The 14,303-nt window shown below is 29.9% G+C and overlaps 1 protein-coding gene and 1 pseudogene across 1 annotated transcript; both read right to left on the reverse strand.

The window, feature by feature from the left end:
* Positions 1-2,262: 2,262 nt before the first annotated feature.
* LOC132939185 (E3 SUMO-protein ligase PIAS1-like) lies at positions 2,263-3,627 on the reverse strand (annotated as a pseudogene).
* Positions 3,628-7,299: 3,672 nt separating this feature from the next.
* On the reverse strand, positions 7,300-9,068 carry LOC132939192 (uncharacterized). Its single transcript, XM_061006252.1, has 4 exons — positions 8,715-9,068; positions 8,171-8,339; positions 7,888-8,038; positions 7,300-7,813 (listed from the first exon to the last, which is right to left on the reverse strand). The coding sequence occupies exons 1-4, from the start codon at positions 9,066-9,068 to the stop codon at positions 7,300-7,302; spliced, it is 1,188 nt and encodes a 395-aa protein (XP_060862235.1).
* Between the last annotated feature and the right edge of the window lie 5,235 nt (positions 9,069-14,303).

Genomic DNA, 14,303 nt, shown 5'->3' on the forward strand with positions numbered 1-14,303 from the left:
CCCCTCCGAGAAAAACCAAGCTAACAATGATAATTGTCAGTCCTAAGCCTCGGTGGTACCGAAGTCCAACATTTTACCTATGATATTAGACACCTCCACATAAAATTTTGACACGCACCTATATTACAATATTGTCATAGGTAAATATATATATAAATATTGGCGCCACTGCTAAGCCTGTATAATAATTGGGAAGGAAAATTGTGAATTAATAGCTAATAAGTCATTGAGTGCATGTATATGAAAATTATACATAGTAACATAGTATATACATTATACATCACATTTATTGCGCAATCGTGTTCCAAATTTGGTGGATAATCGTCTTGTAATTATTCGGGTCGAAGAGGAAAAAGTGCTGCAGTCGATTTTGGTAGAAAATGATTTATTATTGTATCGTTGTATAAAAATTTAACACATTAAAAAACACAATTTATTCATTACAGTAACTCATTTGTACCATCTAAACAGCAGAGTGACACACACTTTTTTATATTTATAAACGCACCTACACAATCTTACATATTAAATGTATTATTTGAAAAGACATTTTTTTGATATTTTTAGGGCATTTAAACACGAACAATAAATTGATAACATATTTTCACATATTTTTAACCCCTGCTATTTTCCTCCCCCATGCTTTTTTAGTTTATATGAAATATTAATTGTTTTATATTTTTATGAAAAATAAATATATATTTACTATATAAACACATTTAGATTCATTAATTGTATCCTTAAATGATAGATTTACAAAGGATAATGAAAAATTTGAAAAGAAATCAATTCATATGAAATATATATGACAAATTAATAAAAAAGACTTTATATTTAAACAAAAAAATATTAAATCATTTTATGGAGAATTAGTTGACATGGTTGAAGAATAAGGTCTTGTGTGGTATGATATTTGAATAGTGAAAGAAATTAAAGACAATATAGATTTAATATACTTACTAAAAGAAACGACATTCTTACCTTCAATTAAGATTTGTATTTTAATAGAAATAATAAGGGTTATTTGATTTTTCCTTTTTATTAGCTCTCTAAAAAAAATAAAAACATAGTTTGTAATACTATAACTGGCAGAGCTTAAATGGATTAATAGATTTATATTCATAATGATGTAGGTACTTAAAAACCAAAAATCTATGGTTATAGAGTAAAAAATAAAATTATTCTGCATGGAGCCTAGAAGGGTTCAATTTTTATTTAATGACTAACAATTGAGAATATTGTATAAAGATAATAACTTTTAATAATTTAAAATATTTTTTTATTTGCTGATTTTTCTAATTTTTCTATTTTGTCATTTTAAAATATTAATTTAACTAAAAGCTTTATTTAAAGTTATTTGATAACTATTCTAATTTAATTGCATGTATAAATTAGGTATAAAGATTGTGTTACATACCATTTTATTTTATTTCAGTTTGTATTAAGCATTCATTGAGAGTGTGGTAATTTAGTTAAACTTATATATTATTTTATTTACGTCAACCATAGGTAAGTATTATCTTTTTTAACTGTAGTCTTATACTTTTGACTTTGAATTTAGTTAGATTCCACAGAAGTTTTTGTTTAAGTTGTCTGGATTAGGTTAGGTTAATGCCCACCTATACTGTTTAAACTTGTAATAAGGATTAACTATTTGTTTTAACTTAAAAATTAAAAAAATGGCTCACAAATGGATTGGATAAAAAGTAGGTAAATAAAAAATAGAAACATAAATTAAAAATAATTATATTTTGACACAACAATACAACATTATTATATAGAAATTAAAAATACTATAAATACAAGTCATCATACAATTATTTTTACTTATATACAAATGTTGTTTTTATAATAAAATCATTTTAACCTAAGTTATTTTATAGGAACTTATAACTATGAATTGTTTTTAATGTTATTGAAAATAATAATTAAACATATTATATACTGATGAAAAAGAATCTCAATAGCTACCATATTCACAGCCACAATCATATTCAGTAATAGGCTGTAATGTGGGGTACCCTTATATTTTAAATGATGCATTAATATGTTAACATGGAAAAAAATTATTTATTTACAATAATTACTGTATTAAAATTATATTAGTTATGGCATTTAAAAGTTATTATATACATTATTAAGAGTACTAACTATTTACAATAATTCAGTTTTGATAAAATACAAATCATTACCAGTTGTACTATGTTTTTAAAAACGAGTTATTAGCATAACAAATTGTATACCATATAAGATCAGTAAGAATTGAAATACATTAGTTTAACCTAACGTTATAACAATTAAAGCCTTTCTTGATTTATCCATTTTTTTATGTTTGTTATTTATTTGTATTACTTCCAGCAGGATTATATTTAAAACGTTTTGGTTTTTGAGTAATCTCATCACTATCAACATTGTCTAGGTTCCTATTATTATTTTTATCAGAATCAGAATCTGATAATGTAAGGTCTTCTATATTGTTTGTAGATCGACTGGCATTTGTCATAGAAGTTTTTGAAAATTCTATATTTTTTCTCTCAGACCATGTGCCATCTTTGAAAAAAAAAAATCTCATCACATTCTTCTGTTAGATCTTTACTTTGAAGGACCTTTAAAAAAAATTCACATATTACAACATTTTCAAATTTAATTTTGTTTTTACATATTGGGCATTTCCATGTTTGCTTTTGTTCATTCATCTGTAAGAATTGTATTGCATCAAAACACTGTAAATGCATACAGTCTACACCTCGAGCAGGAAGTTTTATTCTTATTTTAGATAATGGATCCTTAACAGAAGCAACCAGGGAATCTACAAGCAAATCACCATCATTTTCCATAGATTCTGTGAAGAGTTCTTTAATTTTATCAGAGTCACGTTTGGGTCTTTTTTCAAGTTCTACAAGTAGATCATTCCAAGTCAATTTTTGGGCCACATAAATACAACCTATATAACTGTGTGGTTCTTGTGACCATGTAATTTCTAATATGTTCGGTAAACCATACTTTCTTAAATCTGTTTGTTCAGTTATATGTATAGGATCATTGTTTCGCCACCAAAGCATACGAGAGTTTAATTTGTTGTTTAATTCAGGTAAAATACATTGATGTCCATTCACAGAAATTCTAATATTCTTGGGTAAACGTTCCTTAACCTTTGCGTTAAGTCCAATTTGTTGCAATCTTAAAATTATTTGAAATTTATATTCTTTTCTTTCAGAATTCCATGAATTAAGAATAGAACTTTTAACATAATCTTGTAGCTTAAATTTACAAATCAATTTGTTACTATCAGACATGAGGTGCATAGGCTTTGTTAATTGTTTTACCGTCTTAAAAAATGGCAAGTTTTCAAATTGTATAGCTGGACTTGAGGTTTCAACAATAGGTTCTATTGGATTTGGTCCAAGCGGTGTATAAGATTGGTAATGCATGGTCTCGTAAAATATTTGGATGTTGTACAACCGGTGCCTGCCTTGTTGGATTTTCTGTGGTCTTGAGTTATAGACTACTACAGTTTCTTATTTCATAACTTTTGTTTTTTGTGTATGAGCAGGATTGTTTGGTATCAGATTTCCCCAGATTAACAGCTTTTAAAATTTGTTGAAGTTCTTCTAGCCTTAAATCAAAAAAACAAAAACAAATTATAGTTAAACAAGTATGTACCTATATATAACTAGAAAGATGGGATAAAAAAAATCAATAATGTGTTATGCAATAATAGTTTAAAATATTTATAATTACTTCATAATTTCATGTACATATTATGTACACACCTACACCTCCTATACATCATTTTAAGATGATTATATTTTAAAAATATTTTATGATTCTATTATCAAAAATATATTGTATTTAATATATTTTCTAAGTATCATAAAAAATATATATTTTGTGAAATATATTTTAAACGAATAGTTATCATATTGAAAAATATATTTAAGTTGTTACGTTATATTATATCAATTTTGGACATAAATAAATAATTATTGTTATTAACTAAAATATAGTAAATATAAGATATTATTATATATAGAGATTCACTGATGGTTAAAAAATATGAGGATCACCAAGGCAGACAATATATATTCAATGATTAATTTATTAGGAATTAAAAGCTTTTTAAATGAAGAAGAAGCATGATAGATTATGCCAATATATTTACAATTTGCTGTAATTATGCAGCTGGTATATAATATAATAATATTTCTAACCACCACCTATATTATTCCTTTAAATCACATGGTATAATAATAAATCAAAAGAAAATAATATATTTAATACATATTTCATAAGATATTATAAATATATATACAAAATATTTTTGAAATAATTATTAAAATATCTTATAAATTATAATTAAATACATATATTTAAGATATTTAAACAAAATATTTATAAGATATACCAAGATATTTTAAAAATAACCCATTATTATTTTGTACGACTTAAAAGGTGGCCAAAAAATATTTTTATGATATAGGTAAAATATAATTCGATGATCTAAAAACATATATAGGATGCATATTATTAAGAGCAAAATATTTTTAAGAAACATAGAAAATATTTATGTGCTGTGTGGGCTATTAAGTTATTTATAATACATTTCATACTCATTTGTAGTAGGTACTATAAATAAGAGCAACATTTATTAATAAATATACCTACGTAGGTACATTATTAATACTATACTATAAAAGTGTCACTAATCTGCACTTGGCCCCACCTGAATAACTGGAAGTATGGATTAAACGAAACAAAATCCACTGTGCAGGTTCTTATCGAATAAAAATCTACGTGACATTGTAATCTACAATTTTGATTAGGGTCTGTTAGATAATCGATACAATACCTATGCTCAGTTGATTTACTATGTTATTATAATAATATTAAACTGATAGATTATACTTACAATTAAATGTCTACCTAATCGATTTTGCAATTTTACTTTCATGAACGACCAACAAGACCATTGAGTGAAATTTCAAGTTAAAACATGTTCAATAAACAATCATCTGGTGGTTTTTCGCCCAAATCATCAAAAGGGCTAGGTAAACAAAAATTAAATACTATTTATGTTAAAACGATTCAAAATCGGAAGTAGGTACACAATGGAAATTATACTAATAAAAGTAGTTTACTTTACGTTTATAAATTAACACGATGTTTCAGACACGATTTAAGATAATATAAAGGTTAAGCAATATGGCCTATAACAGCTGATAGTGCCGTATGATCACAGGTGAACCACGGTATCAGTCTCTTCGCAGTAATCGCGGTATCAGTGCGCCAGCCACCCGATCGCCTCCACGACGTCACCTCCAACCGATGCAGCAGCTGCTGAACTCACGCTTGTTTATCCGGACGAACGTCGTCAAACTCGCATCGATACCGCCGAGTTGTAACGACGCGCAAAAACCACGTTTTTTCTACTTTGTAAAGCGCCGATGTTTATTCGTCGATAACCATTATATTCGTGTCGTACATTTTATATTTTATTATAGGTACTTTTGTCATACTACTCATACTTGTAAATTTATTTGCTGAATTATTGTGTATAATACATTTTTTAACTAATTTTTCGCACACTCGTTTATATTCAACTAACAAAAAATATTATTATTAAATTGTGTTTGCGAGAATTTAAATTCGTACTTGGTAACCTGGTAAATCATTATTGCGAGGACTTTAAAGCCGTGAAAACGACGATACTGCTTCATACTAAAACCAAATTGGTGACCTTCCATTTTAAGATCTTCTACGTCTGTTCGGCAATTATTTTTACGCGTTATGCAAAATTGGGGAGACATTTGGTCTCTTGGAACCATTGACGAAAGTGCCGGAAGTACAAACGCCCTGAAAACAAACGCCGACAGTGCGAATGTGAACGTCGTGAGTGCGAACGTAGGCGCCGCGATGACGAACGCCATTCCCGGGGACTTAACGCGTTCCATTGCTCCCACCGAACTTCCGACCTTATCATCGTTTGATATCGACGCAGTCCTATCCGTACGGTTACCCGGGTTTTGGTGACATTCACCACAGCATTATTCCACGGTTAAGAACCGAATCATCGCCATTTACGACGTCCTGCAAGCCAAACGTGGTTTCGTTCGGCCATCCAGCACGGAGGCATAGGCGATCGACGTTCTTCGAAAATGTTGCGTGACATGCGTAGTTGAAATTGGTGAATCGTCGTTAAAAGAGTTTTGGCACCAAAAACTTTCGCTAACCATCAATGCCGTATCCAGAAATTTTATCGGAGATGGAGGGAGGGGGTCCAAAACTAGTTCACTGTTACTAGTATCAAAAAAGGACATTTCGAACTTGCGGAGATTGCCGGCACCTAAACGAAGTAACAAGTGCGGATCATTACCCGTTTTTTGGGTTCCTTAATTTTTTATAGACACTTCATTCGCAACGCCGTGGCGCTGCAAGCACCTCTATATGAACTCGCTTTAAAGATTAAATAACGCAATGGACCGTTGTCATGGGCAGATGAAATGCGCGAACAGTTTTCGAGTCTTGTCGCACCGCATTAGTGGATACGGCAGAACTGGCTCACCCGCTAATGAACGTACCACTCTGCCTAAGTACTGGCACTTCCAGGGCAAGTCAAAAGAGAGATAACGTTTGCAAAACAAGTATGTGTATTGATTTATGACAACGGCGTGCATTTTATCGATAATTTGTTTCATATAATACTAGCTCATAGTGAAACTCGGGGGCCATTGGACTCGCTGAGAGTGGGTACAAGTTTTGGAGTAAGAGTCGTTTGAACTATAAAAGTCGCGACAGTTGTAACACGAAAATTTAAGATTTGTAAGAAGAATAATTAGTGATATGGTTGGAGATATGGCTTGACGTTTTTGCGAAAATGTTTAAAAGGTAGAGTGTCTAGCAAACCATCACAAACGTTGTTAACGCACTCCGACCGATATGTGTAATAAGTGTGTATATATGTGTAGCAAGACTCAAAGGCAATGAACGGGTTCGCCGAGCAAGACCAGTGAGTGCTAGTATGTGGTGGTGTGTGTGTGTGTGTGTGTGTAAACTTAAAACTATAGAAATGAAGGTAACTCAAAATGATGATAACTAAAATTATAACGGTATTAAATTGCTGTATTGCTGGTAAAAGGACAAATTTATATATAATGTAGATATGGATTTTAATTCATCATTATATAGTTTTACATTTAAGATAAATAATCTGCTGTTGTTTAATAAAAAATGTAATTGCTATAAATAATTATATAAAATTAACATTTTTTAATAATAATAATATAAAATATAATCATAAGATTAAAATGTTAATGGATAACGGCGTTCTTTTAAATGTGCAAATTTATCAACAGCTTTTTCTAAATTTATTTTAGATGCTTCAGTGCTTTCAACATTAACAACCAAAAGGTCACTCAATCTATGATCCCCCATGGTTAACCTTAAATAATTTTTTACTCTTTTAAGAGATGAGAAAAATCTTTCATTTGTATCTGTTGTTGCTGGCAAAGTCATTAAGATTGAAATTATTTTTAATGTTTCAGGAAAAGCATTCTGAACTTTGTGGAGTATATGCGAAATCTTAAACAGATTTAGGTTTTCATAGTGTTCTGAAAGGCATAAGGTTTTAGCACATAAAAATTCTGATGTTAAAAGAATATTGTCAATTTTGAAATAATTATAGTGTTCAACAAAGCGTTTTAAGTAAATAGAATCTGGATTAAAAAATTCTAAACTAGAAGTATTAAAAATTTCTGTTACCATTAATACATCACTTACATCATTTGAAAATCTTGAATTTAATTCAACTGTAAATCTGAAAATTAATTTAGAAATTATTTATGTATTATTATTGAAAAGGAATGATAATTTAAATATATTTTTACTAACCTGTCAATTGCTTCAAAATAAATATTTGTTTTCAAACTTTCTAAAGAAGTACATTTTGTAATATTTTTGCCCACAGTTGATGAAACAACATAATCTTGAAAGTTCTTATTGAGAACTTGCTTTCTTTTCTGGATCTTCTTAATGTCTAGTTCTATATAATTTTCTTTAGCTTTAACTACAATTTTTTTTTTAAGTTTCTCCCAAACTTCATTTGAACGTATATTCAACAAATTTTGTTTGGTTACATTTATTAGTTGAATAGCAGAAGGAAGTAAAAGTTTACTATTTTGTAATTCATTTGATGCACAGTGAACTATTTCCAGTATAGATTCCATAGAAATCAGAATTGATATAAATTTCTGAGATGATATTTCTTCAAGATATCCTATTGCCATCACTTTAGATTTTTCATCATATTTTAATGATAGTACATTGAGAACTTCGCGAATTTCCTTAAAGCGAATATTGATTTTTTTTAATAATTTGTACCAATAGGCCCATCGAGTTTCTACTAACCTTTCTAAATGAATTATTTCTTGTTTTTTTTGTTTTTGTACATCAACATATAGCTCATAGCGATTTTTACTATTCATAATAAGCTTGTAAAGCCCTTGTGCTGTTTGGAAAAATTCACTTATAGCAGAAATACTATTTAATGTATGCACTAAACAGAGATTCAAACGATGTGCATAACAATGAATGTATATTGCATGTGGAACAATCGATTGAATTCTTGCTTGAACACCAGTGAAGCAACCACTCATGACACTGGCACCATCATAGCACTGAGCTACATATTTATTAATATCCAATTTATTTGCACTTACAATTTTTATTATTTCATCTGATAAACTTTGAGCAGTTGAATTTGTCATATGAAAACATCCTAGTGTATGCTCATAAACATCAAAATCTTTATCAACAAACCTCAACACAAAACTTAATTGTTCCTTTTTGGAAGCATCTTTGGTTTCGTCAACAAGAATAGCAAAAGCACCAAATAATGACATTTTGTTTAAAATATTTTCTCTAGTACATTCAGCCAGTACCTTTATGAAACCATTCTGGTAACTGGGACTTGTATAATGCCCATATCTTGAACGTAAGCGAACTATAAGTTTATCATCAGCAAATGTTTCTAATAATTCAATGTAATTACCTCGGTTATTTGAACTAATCATCTCATTGTGACCACGGAAGGCTAATCCTTGTTTTGCAAGAAATAGTGCAGATTTTAACAAAAAAATAAACGTGCAATCGGTTTTCATGAATATCCTTTTGTCTAGCTTTATTCAGACTACAAGCAATTGATTGTTGTACATTTTGTTGAATATTACGATAATCCACCCAATGACCCATACTTAATAAATGTTTCCTTTTTTTACAATGACTATTTAAAGTTTTTTTTGGTTCTTTCCAGCATTTTAAACCGTAATTAACAAATGGTATTTTCCCTATTATAGTTCCTGGGTTGTTTGTAAGAGATAAAAAATGACGACAAGCAAAACAATAAATTGAATCTTCAGTAATAGAATACTCAATCCAATTGTATGTATACCACACAGCAGAAAATTTTCTACCATTAGTTGATGGGAAGAAACTGAGTATTGGTTGCACCGGACTATCATTCTTTGAAGTAGATAAATCAATTGGACTAATTGTGTTCACATAATTTGAATTAATTGGAACATTATCCGAGTCAGCGTCTGCTTTAGATACCTAGCAAAAAAAATATGATTAGCATACTTTATTAGAGTACCTTATAAGATAAAATTTACTTACTTCAGTTGTAGTCACAACAGATTCATTATAAGGACTTGTATAATTTACACATGTTGTATTTATTGGAATATTATCCGAATCACATTTAGGTACCTAGCAAAAAAATAGAAAAGATTTTATTGTCTGTGATATCATATTTTTGATATCAAATAATTTAAAAACCAAATATTTAATAATTGTACAATAATACAAGTATACCTAATTAAATATTTAATTGGAGATATCTTACTTTGCGTTCAAAATTCAGTCGGGCAGCAGCAAAAGGATCGTTGGCTTCACCAAGACTAACGTCTTTCACTTTTACCCGACTACCTCCATAAATATTAAGTTCATGTTTTCGGTGGAAATCGTGATCAAATAAACTGTTACAGGATAAACACTGTACCTTAGTACGTTTATGTTTTCGTTTATTGTTCATAATAACAAATAAAAATATCAAATAAAGTAAAAAGTAAATAACTAAAACACCATTTGGGGAGTCACGACTGACGATTAACGATTTACAAAAATTGAAAATAGTAAGGGAGAAGGAACATAATTATTTACATTATATTATGTAATATGTATGTTATATTTAGCAAATATGTCTTATCTAGTTATCTGATATTCTGATGTGGGTCGCCTTAGTAGAAGGGGAGGAATTTGACTGGGTCGAATCCAGCGCTCGCCGACGCGGAACAGCGAGACTCAACCATCTACCTCGAACGAGAGTAGCCGGCAGGGGAACGTCAGCCTGGCGCCAGGGCGCCCTGAACTTAACCTGTCGGAGGGATGCGTCCGCGTCACAAAGGCGTGAAGTAGCCGCCCTCGGGAAGTATGGCTAAAGGTGTAAAAACCCCCGGGGGAATGGTCTTATACTCCCCGTCACACAGTGGTTTTCAATTCTGATGTGGGTATTGTAACGTTTTGGTAATATTATGTACTATTCTAAAAATATATTAATTCTTATTTGTACAAAGTACGTACTTTGCAGAGTGCCAGTGTCTAAAATCTGTGTGAGTGCCAAGTACTAACTGCCCCACTTGGAAACGGCGGCTGTTCGGTTATCCTTATCAATAATTAATTGATAAAATAATTATAAGTTTGTTTATTTTTCAAAATATCAATATTATGATTTATTACAATTTACAATGGCCTTAAAGAGTTAAAAATAAGACTTCTTATAATTTTTGAATGTGCCGACTTAAGGTTGTTGTAAATGTTAGACTGGGGCAATGCCCAAGTTGCCTCCCCCCCCAAATGACGCCACTGGTATTACCTACCTTATTTAGTCGCTTGTCGAGTGTGATACGCTGTTAAAATAATATTATGTACCTACCTGCCAGCTACACAGTGTAGGTATCAAGTACCGTCGAGTGGGCCAGCTTTTGGGAAAACATTTTAACTTATAGTTTCACCTCCATAACGGCATTTTTTTTTCATATGTTGATATATACCTACTTACCAGGTACAAAATCTATTTGTTAAATTCAGAAAATTGTCTAGTATTTTTAAAAAATTTAAGATAGGTAGTGCCCCAAGTTAGTTTAAGTAATAGATTAAGGGGATTCGATACCGTGATTTTCTGTTTTTGTCTCACACACGCGTGACATAGTATTTTAGATGTGTTTTTTGCCAAACATACCAATTGATCTAATGAAGTGATAAGAATTCTAAAAACAGATTTGAATTTGTCGTCAAGTCTACTTGAAATCGATTTTCCCAGATTTTTTGTTTTTTTCATTTTTACTTCTCAGATAATTGAAATACAACAATTTTTAAATACTCTTTTTGAATATGGCATTTTTAGGAATTTTGGGGTTAATATCAAAAATGTGGGAAAGGCAATTTCAAGTAGACTTTACGACAAATTTAAATCTGTTTTCAGAATTTTTATCGCTTCATTAGATCAATTGGTATGTTTGGCAAAAAACACGTCTAAAATACAATGTCATGCGTGTGTTAGACAAAAACAGAAAATCACGGTATCGAATCCCCTTAAGAAGCACTGCAACACAATTGCGCACTTTTTCTTTTTTTACCCGACTAATTACAACACGATTGCGCACCAAATAATATGTGTATATGCTATGTATAATAATTTTTTGTCCACGAATTCTTCCCTTATTTTCAGTCTAGAAACCTTTACGAAGACTCAGAAGTAGCTTTGTTACGTTTGCAGACATTTAATTCATTCCCGTATATCAACAAAGATAATAATAAATTTGCTATACAAGTAGTTGACCATATTAATAATAATCGTATGTGGTGTTATATTAAACTGCAAGAGGGATGTTATGAAATTAAAGATATTAGGCATTGAGTCATGGAACAAATTAAAAATGAAAAATTCAAAAGGGAGATGGTATTTTGCGCCACTTTTATTACTTGTAATTTGCGCCACAAATAAGTACATTTAAGTACGTATGTAATTTGCGCCAAAATATAAAAATATAACATGTATTTTGCGCCACATATACTAATTAATTTTGGTATTTTGCGCCACGAAAGAAAATGAAATGGAATATGTAATTTGCGCCACACTTTAAACTTTAATAGCAGTTGGAATTTACCAGCAGATAAATTTAGTGATATCGCATAGGATGTACAATAATACATACCGACACATCCGACGCGTGTCACATATCGTCTCAATAATCGTCATAATCGATCTCCGATTACGTCTAATCTATTATTGAAAATTATCAATTTATTGTAAGTAAGACATCGAACAATATTAAACAGCAATGTCGTGAATCGTGATATTTACAGTTAGTCCGATATAAACCGCGTGTGCGTTCATATTATTTTCACATTTACATTTCAAAATTGTTCACAATTACCTATATAAAAGTATAAGACGTAATGGATACAAATATTGGTAAAATTATTAAAAGTATCAGAGACAAAGATTTATTATTATATAAAAATTTTACGTATCGAAAAGTGCATGAATCGAAAAATTGTTCAATACGATGGCGTTGCACTGTTAGAACTTGCACTGCAAAAGTGTATACTTCCTTAGAAAACATTTTACAAATGGTTGAAATTGTAAATGAACATAACGGACATGGTCAACCAAAATAATATAGATAGAAAAATGTTTTCAAATGGATGTAAGAGAAAAGCTATAGAAAATCTGTATTCTAAACCAAGTAAGATATAAATATATCTAATTTACAAACTATTACTACCGATGATATATCATTAGTTCGACGAAATATTAATAACGCACGTAGAAAAAAGGTGCCACCATTACCAAAAACAATGGAAGAATTGCAAAACAGTTTAAATAATTTGGATTTAAAAACGGACCTGAATGAGCCATTTTTATTAATCAATGATCCGGATTGTCATATAATAATATTTTCATGTGACGCAAATTTAAAAGTTCTATGACAATCTGAAATTACATACATGGATGGAACTTTTGAATATTGTCCCAAGTTATTTACACAATTGTTTTCTTTGCATGGTTTATGCAATGATCATTATATACCACTTTTATTTGCATTACTTCCAGACAAAAAAACTTTAACTTACGTAAATTTATTTAAACATATCATACATTTGTGTAATGTACGTGAACTTTCTCTAAAACCAAATTTATTTATATCTGATTTTGAAGAAGCAATTCATGCAGCATTGAGACAAGTCTGGGATGACACTAAAATATTTGGTTGCAGATTTCACTTAACTCAATCGTGGTATAGAAAAATTCAGAAATTAGGCCTATCCAATGTGTATCAAAATATTAAAACAGAAGAAAGCAAGTGGCTATACCATATATTTGGCTTGCCATTTATTTCTCCAAAGGAGGTCAGTGACTGTTTTATTGAAGATTTTACGACATCGATTCCTAATGACATACGATTTAAAAAATATGCTGATTATTTAGTTGACACATATATCAGTGACGAAGCTAAATTTCCACCAATAATTTGGGCTGCAAACATCGCGTCACTAGCTCTCACTACTAATGCTTGCGAATCATATCATTCTCGTTTCAATTCTGAGTTCTATCACTCACATCCTACTATTTACCACTTTTTGGACGTACTGAAAGGATTTCAAACAGAAACAATGATTAAAATTAAAAGTAAAAATCTTAAAAACGAAATTCTACTAAAAATAAAAATCGGTTGGAAACTTTCAAACAAATATATGAAGACTACACACAAAACAAAATCGACAGAAAAGCCTTAGTTTCATCATTAAGCTATAAATATAAAAAAAAAAAGGTAATATTACAAAAATAGTACTTGCTTAACGACAATTTAGATATTTAATATGCATGGAGTTTGATTTTTTACTTATATACATTATACATTTATTTATGATTATTAATATGACTGATTATTTTTTATATATTATTTATTTAGTTTTATTTGGCGCAAATTACCAAAATAAATTTTTAGATGTGGCGCAAATTACATATATTTTTTTTTTTTTTGGTTGTTTTTGGCGCAAATTACATACGCCCATTCAAAACCCGGTTAACATTTGACATTTTGGTTGATCCTAACGATTTCAGATCATATATAAAATGTAATGGAATAGTGGAATACTACACTTTGAAATTTTACATAGCATCCTTCTTGACACTAAAAAAAAATCTATTATTTCGTAATTTGTGTTCTGTACTTGAAATAATT

The sequence above is a fragment of the Metopolophium dirhodum genome, chromosome 1, assembly GCF_019925205.1.
Source record: "Metopolophium dirhodum isolate CAU chromosome 1, ASM1992520v1, whole genome shotgun sequence".
Taxonomy (NCBI): Eukaryota; Metazoa; Arthropoda; class Insecta; order Hemiptera; family Aphididae; genus Metopolophium; species Metopolophium dirhodum.